At 39.4% G+C, this 8,094-nt stretch overlaps 1 protein-coding gene across 4 annotated transcripts in view; it reads right to left on the bottom strand.

Annotated features, from left to right (window-relative positions):
- Window positions 1-8,094, bottom strand: part of GABRG1 (gamma-aminobutyric acid type A receptor subunit gamma1) — a 63,074-nt gene that overhangs the window by 31,359 nt on the left and 23,621 nt on the right. For all 4 annotated transcript variants that reach the window (XM_042053315.1, XM_042053319.1, XM_042053317.1 and 1 more), the window contains exon 3: window positions 7,616-7,683. In XM_042053315.1, the coding sequence (XP_041909249.1) occupies window positions 7,616-7,683 (68 nt within the window). The remainder of the gene's footprint in view (window positions 1-7,615; window positions 7,684-8,094) is intronic.

Below are 8,094 nucleotides of genomic sequence, written 5' to 3'. Positions count from 1 at the left end.
AGTAGTAGTAGTAGTAGTAGTAGTAGTAGTAGTAGTAGTAGTAGTAGAAGTAGTAGTACTATATTGATAATTATCATTACTGCAACCATGCCAACTGTGGCTTAAGTGATGCAATGGTACAATATGAAACCAGTATTTCCTAAAGCATGAACTAATCTAAGATATAAGAACCAACCACAGCACAAAAAGACTGCAGCCTTACATAATAACATTGCTATTATATGGCACACAGAAATCAGGCCATATTTTACAGCAAGGAGCATAGATTTTCCTAGTGACTTGTGTGGAACCTTCAGTACCTCTCCTGGCTTCATACCTATTAAGGGACAACAGGTAAACTGCAGCTAAAAACAGGAAAAATACTGAATGCTGTTTAAAGTGCAGACTGAAAAGATGCCTGTTCTCTGCTTTGGCTTCGGAAGGCTACAGCAACATTTGTCAGTTGTACAGTAGCTGCATTTTCCCTCATCCCTCACCATTCCCTTCAAATTGATCACAGAAATTGGGAACAACACAGGAACTGCTATGCTGAGCCAGTATGAGCAGAATACTGCATGTATTTGGCCAATTCTCCCTGAACAAGACAAGCTTAGAGTTATCTTGCAATAGCAGTAGCCAAACTGCAAGAACCAGATTAATCAATTTAAGCTAATCTTTTTTGGGGGGGGAGGAAAAAAGAGAGAACAATCATGAAATTGTACTTGTGAAGTATCATGTAGCTTCTAGAGCTGGTAACATAAGAACTGCCAGCAGAAATATGGGGTTTGACTTCTAAGTATACTCCATAACAGAAAAAAACAATGCTCAAGCCTACTGGAGGAGTATTTACTCAGCTGCTGTAAATGAACAGTGTCCATCAATCTCAAACAGTCATCTGAGCAAGCCAATCAACCATGATCACTTGCCGTGCTGACAAGCACCACAATGATTGGAATCTATCTTCCCTAATTGAAATAACAGAGTGAGTTGGGAAAAAAAATATTATTCTAGCTTATTTCAAAGAAGATACTGTACAGTAAGAAGCAGGTAATATTCATAGGCTCGTTGTTTTATGAACAAATTGATCACAGAACACCTGCCATTTGAAAGAGAATTAAACCAATTTGCATAAAGTGCACACACTTGACTTTCCAAAAATTTTGACTGCTTGCACAATGAATGACCACAACCTAGGAAACCTCATAAATTCTCAAATATGGGCCAAACTGCATCCCTCATGATCTTCCTTTCAGAAAGTCTGTATAAAGCTCATAGAGAGAGTGGTTCTCCTCAAAACAGTCTTCTTCAAACATGAAAGCAATTCTAACCTCCAGGAAAAGCTTCAGGTGCATTTCACTAACCACAACAAGACCTATCAAACAGTGTTAACCCAGTTCTGAATTCTTACTACTATTGCAGCATTTGCATAGCCCTGATTTACTGTGTTTACATTTCTCATGTGGAACTGTGTTCATTTAGACACAGAGCTCTGTAACAGACAGTCAGACAAGGAGGAAGACAGAGAGTTCACATCTTTCCTTCTGGACAATTCTTACTTTGGATTTTTTTCTCTAGCGTTTGTTAAATCCTTAAGTCAATGGTGACATGTGAAGTCAATGTTCACACATGTAAACTGACTAGTTATCTGCAGGATCAGGGCCTTGCTAAATCCAGTACCATTGAGTAACACAACACTGAATACAATTCAAAACCAGAGTTTAAACTACCTTTACAGAATAATGCACAGAAAGAGTGTGTATCTTTAAGTACTGGATTTCAGGGTACCTTTAGGTAAAGTATCTTCAGGTCATGATTACTTATACTGTAGTATACTTTGTGTAAACTAAATTGCATTGTAAAGTAAGAGTACAAACCTTCAAACCCTCAATACAAATTTAGTGACCAGTAGAATAAGTGCAGTGACACACCAGGCTATAAAGTATCCTCCACATGTGCAATAGTGTTGAGCAATCTCTTTCAGGATGCTGATCCCATTGATACATGAATACTTTGAAAAAAAAAAAAATCTGCAGCTAATTACTGCAACTAGAGAAAGAAGTGGAATTTACAAGTCAAAGGATACTTAAAATTCACCACCATTCTACATAAAGTCATAAATGGTACAATATGACAAGACAAATTGTATCCTACCAACGTCCAGGCCATGCAGTCTGCCTACTAAAGTAGCATATTGTATACTCTGAGAGTATCTGATTTTCCAAGTGATTTAGCTCTCCTGTTAAAAATTAGAGTGGTAGGCTTTAAAGTATGGCTTCAACCTGCAGTCACAGTAGCCTTCAATGGATAATAAGCAAAGATCATGTGACAAAAGCTAAATTATCCACAGAAGAGAAATGTTGGAAAATAACAAGGAAACTGAACTACTCTAGTGAAGTGCAGTCCTAAAAATTTATCCTGGAATTTTCATATTGGACCTTCTAACAGCAAGTTCCAGTAACAAATACAGAAAGGGAATACAGAGCATCATCTCATCTGCAGGAAGGGAAATAAAAAATAGTAGCACTCAAACACACTAAAATGGCTATGATATCAGAATGCTACAAAGTGCTAAGTCATGACTTAGAAACACATTAAAAAGCAAAGGAATTTAAAAGCATCATTTTGTTTCGGTAAACTTACATATTTATATATGTATGCAGTTTTATACAGACAGATATAGACAGTGTGGTGGAGCACTTTCAGTTTTTAGTCTATCAGTCACAATATCTGTGCATCTCTCCAGAAACAATCTGCTTCTTTCTATTTACTATATGAAACTTCAGTAAATATACACCAAATACAGGGAAAGTATAAACTCTTCTCTTTGATCTTCATTTTTGACACAATGCAATTCTGCATCTTACTTAAGGAACTGCTCCCGCATTCCTTCTCAAAAAATTTCTCTAATTTGTGGTATTAGTCTTTATTGTCATGAGAGTTTTGATCAAACAGAAATTACAAGAAAAGGTCTTCTCTTAGTTAAAGGAAGGCAAAAATGTCTTGGAGGGGTGCCATGCCTCTCCCAGCCAGCTGAATTGTCCACTTGAACCATCTTGTCAAACCACAAAAGCTGTGATTGCCAGCTGTGTGCTGGCATGGTTCTCCCCTGGACATCTTGGGGCATCAGCAGCACAAAACTTTGCATATTTATGAATACACAGGGTTTGGGGGATGAATACAGGGCAGAGGACGCTAATGAGGCCAACAGGCAGCATGGACCAACATGCATTTTTGCACTGGGACCATATATCCGACTCTGCTACTTTGATCACCACCAAACAGTGGTTGCTTTTCATCTTGGCCCTAGCTTGGAAGGAGAAAGGCAGTAAAAACCTAATACTTCTACTTATAATGTTCAATATAAAGTAAAAATAGGTTCTAAATAGCCACTGCATATCTAAACTCTGTGAAGAAAACCCTAGACTACTGCAGAACTACTGAGGATCAAGATTTTGCTAATAAAAATGCACTTAAAATCATCAAATCATCAAGGTTGGAAGAAAGCTGTAAGATCATGAAGTCTGACCACCAATCCAGAACTGTAGTCCCTAAATCAGTAAACCACATCACCCAGCATGAGATCCAGACACCTACTAAACACCTCCAGGTGACTGCCAATGCTGACTCTACCACCTCCCCAGGCAGCCTATTCCAATGCCTGACTATCCAAACAGCGAAAAAAGTTTCTCAATATCCAATCTGAGTATCACCTGCCTCACCTTGAGGCCAGTTCCTCTTGTCCTCTCACTGTAGGCACAGTAAAAGAGAGCGGGCCCTGCTTCACTACCTCCTTTCAGGGAGTTGTACCAAAATGATGAGGTTCCTTCCCCCTGAGCCTCCTCTTCTCAAGAGTGAACAAACCCAGCTCCCTCAGCTGTTCCTCCTAAGACAGGTTTTCTAGATATTTCATAAGCCTTGCTGCACTTTACTGGACATGCTCCAGCACCTCAATGTCCTTTTTAAAGTGAAGGACCCAGAACTGAAGCACTCAAGGTGCAGCCTCACCAGTGCCAAGCACAGGGGGACAATCCCTGCCATGGTCCTGCTGGCCACACTATTGCTGATACAGGCCAGGATGGCACCTGGGCACACACTGGCTCGTGTTCAGCTGCTGTCAATCAGCACTCCCAAGTCCCTTTCTGCTGAACAGCTCTCAAGCCACTCTTACCCCCGCCTGTAGCACTGCATGGGGTTGTTGAGACCAAAGTGCAGGACCTGGCACATTGCCTTATTAACTTCCTACAGTTGTCCTTGGCCAACTGATGAAGTTTGGCCAAGTCTCTCTGCAGAGCCTTCCTACCCTCAAGCAGATGAACCCTCCCACTCAACTTAGTGTCATCTGCAAATTTACTGAAGGCACACTTGATCCCCTCATCCAGATCATTAATAAAGACAGAACTTGCCCCAATATATCGACCCCTGGGGAACACTGCTAGCAACTGGCTGCCAACTGAATTGAGCTCCATGTGCCACAACTCTCTGGGACCGACCAGCCAGCCAGTTTTTTACCCATTCTAGAGTTCACCCATCCAAGCTATGAGCTGCCAGTTTTTTCAGGAGGATGCTGTGGGAGATGGTGTCAAGTATTATACTGAAGTCTAGATGGACCACAGCCTTTCCCTTGTCTACTTAGCTGGTCATTTTGTCACAGAAGGAGACCAGGTTGACCAAGACAGACCTTACTTTCACAAATCCACGTTGGCTGGGCTTGATACCCTGGTAGTCCTGCATGTGCCATGTAATGGCACTTAGCTGCATTTTAGATGGCTTTGTACAATGCATAGCACAGGTTAGCTCTAAAAGACAGATTCAAAAATTTTTAGACTTAGTATTTTAAGCCTAAATACGCTACTGATTCAGACACTTGTTAAAGGTGTTTCCTCAGGTTGCAGGTGCCTGAAGAGGTCACAATCTCTAGCAAAATGCACCTTAATCATGGGATGACTATAGCATCCAAAATGTTGCGCCAAAATACAACAGCCTTCAAAAACGAGTCCTAATGAATGTCATGCATAGACCCCAATTACAAAAGTTTATCAAATAGCAAGGGGAAAATAGACAATTAAAAAAACAAATATGTTTCCTCTCATAGTATGTGTTCTCTAAAGCTTTCAGACAAACACACTCCCTTGATATGATGCTTCAGCATCACTGTCAGAAAAAATACCCTCTACATCATGTGGTATCCAAGCTTAATAGTTAAAGGACAACATTTGCCAGTGTAAATTAACGTATGTGGCAAATGGGGATTGGAAATCACAGGAAATGTATTCTCTTATTAAGTAATCAAATAAGGGACTAAGGACAGCCCTTGAAATGGAAGCAATTTTTGGATTATTAGTTAAAAATCTCAAACAGTATTGACTCCAAGGAAAGTGCCTTCCTAAGGAAACCAACAGCCCACATTAAGAGAGCTTACTGGGTAAAATTTGTTACTATTTATTTTGCTGAGAACATTGTTTCCCAGAACAAAAACTTTTTTTTTGAAACCCTAATCAAATTATTTTCAGATACATGGTTTTACTTATTTTTACAAATGTTTGATCTCTGTGCTGATGTCAGATGCTCATACAAGCCATGTTCTTGAAGTCCAAGGCCAGTGAAAGCAATTGGCCTTTCATGAAGGCCACAGTGGTTTTAGACTGTAATTTAAATTGCTAAGTAGTTTTCTGTCCATTTTAAAAAAGACTAGAATAGTTTTTAAAGTTCTATACCTTAGTAACATTTACCTTATTACCCTTTGGTGGCATGCTTCATTATCTTTTCTTTTAAGAGAAATCAGAAAGTTGGAGAGAAACATCTAGTTAATATACATTATTAAATAATAGGATCCCTCTCTCTAGTGAAGTAATATACCTTTTCAGTAGGATACCAATCCTTACCTTGGACTATAAGCCAGTATGACTGGCTTTTATTAGCAGCATGGCAAGGACATCACCACCCAGCTTGAGCACAGCTCTAGCAGATGTGGAGAGACCTCTAAATAACTGACATGAAACAGTTCCATGGCTGATACTCCCAGCTCTGGGCTGAGTAAGCAGAAGGCAGCTGTGGGCACAGGAGAGGTCACGGTTCACAGCTGAACCATAACTGGAAGACTACCCAGTGGCTGTAGAGACAAGAGGAGGGCATGGGAGATGGGGCAGGGTTATTCTGCAAAGCCAGACATGTGCTGGCTCTTTAAAACTAGAAAACTGAATCTGTAAGCATTTCTCATGTTCAGTTCCAGTGTGTGCAATACCTACTGGCCTCAGGCTGAAGAGCTTACATAGGTTACTGCAAAAAGAAGTCTCTACCACTTGCTAGATCCTCCTCACACATCCTCACAGTTTGCTTCCACAGTTCAGTTCCTTCAGAAGATGACTGGACAGAGAGAACCAAAAGAGAAATACCACAAAAGGGAGACAGAAAAAAACAAAGACACCACTTACACCGGACATGGAAGCTGGAAAATTTTCCCCACTCCATCGCTCTTATGCTCTATCACACACTTCATTACATACAGTCCTGGCCTGAGACATGGATCTCCCTGCCACAGCCCCAGGTAAAGACAACCCTAAGTTTTTTCGATCACTATGCTAGAATGAATATCCTTTGCCACAGATCTGCCTGTTTATCCACAGTATCTATACCACTGGTTTTTCTTGCTTGGCTTCCCATTACCAAAAGTCGCTATTCCCCACCCACACATGATGACGTACATCTAAACCACAAGATCCTCAACAATAATTGAGAATTACTGCACTCTCAGAAAATGCTTAGAAGCCCCCTGCACTGGCATACTCCAGCCTCTGAACAAAACTCTTCTCTGCCATGCAAATTCAACACTGTCAGCAATTTTGTAGGGAGGTAAAAGGAGTTTACCTTTGTTAAAGGAGGTAAACTCAACCTGAGGGCAAGTCCCCATCTTGGTCCTGGGCAGAAGTCATGCCAAAAGGCCTTTATAAAGCTTCCAACACTACCATCTCATACAATGCATGACCTAAGGGAACTAAGAAAATACCACACACTCAACTTCCTCATAAGTGCTGTTACTTCAGTGTTGGTACTAAACAGATAGGTGAGAGCTCAAGAGGTCTACCAGAAACCAGGTGAGATGCATTGCTCAACTTCCAAGAAACCAGCCACGTATACACACACACAGAAAAGGACACAGAAGACTAAATGGAAAAAGGAAGACAAAAGAGTTAATTTCAAATTTTTCTTTCCATGAATTTGAAGAAAAACCAACCAAACAATGGATCACCTCACTGAAAATAATTTTGTTCACAACTGCTGTGTCAAATGTTATTTTTCTTAGGCTCTGAAGAGTAGCTCCAGGAAATCAAACCAGGCCAGAGATAAACCAGGTATATGCAAACATTGTGGAAATATTCAACACAAACTAAAACAAGAATCTGATGCAATGTATTCTGTGTGGCCCCATTTTTTTAAAAGAACAAATGTATTTTTAAAATTACAACAATTTCAAACACAGAGACTAAATGTACCTTTGCAATAACCACAATCATATCCAACAGCATAAAAATACACAATAAGAAATAAAGAAACTTATTTAATTGAGATTAGAATTATTTCATAATATTAATCCATAGCAACATACAGATGATGTATTCTGTCAATAATCAGAACTTACCATATTGATTGGGTCAACTGGACCGATGCTGTTAACATAGACATCTGTTTCAATTACCGTAGTTCTCACTAAACAAAACAGTAACCATAATAATTACATCTTTAATTAACTCTGTGCATTGTCAGTGCAATATAATTTATTTAACTAAAACAACGGTGTTGTTCTGATATTCTTTTATTTGATTCAGAATAATTAGACTTCTGGTTTGTTCATTTTGTGAAGGATCATATATGACTTGGCTCTCTTATTTCATATGAATTTTCAGAATTATCAAATTGAATTTCTTAGTTCATAACACAATCCCCACCTGCACTTTTTGAACAAATATAAGATAGCTAAAAAAGGTAAAGGAAGAAAAACAAATAAAACAGGAAACCCAAAAACTGTCTTCCAACATAAAAATACAATCCTAAACAGAAAAAAAGTTTGGAAAAATTTTTTTCATACAACAAACCATGAGGTTTGGGACAGATGTGTTT

The sequence above is a fragment of the Corvus kubaryi genome, unplaced genomic scaffold (genome assembly GCF_017639235.1).
Source record: "Corvus kubaryi isolate FWS band 111438036 unplaced genomic scaffold, C.kubaryi_AGA036_p1.0 split1-131, whole genome shotgun sequence".
In the NCBI taxonomy this organism is placed as follows: domain Eukaryota; kingdom Metazoa; phylum Chordata; class Aves; order Passeriformes; family Corvidae; genus Corvus; species Corvus kubaryi.
Note: the sequence above shows the minus strand (reverse complement) of the source record. Positions and strands in the feature narration are given on the sequence as shown.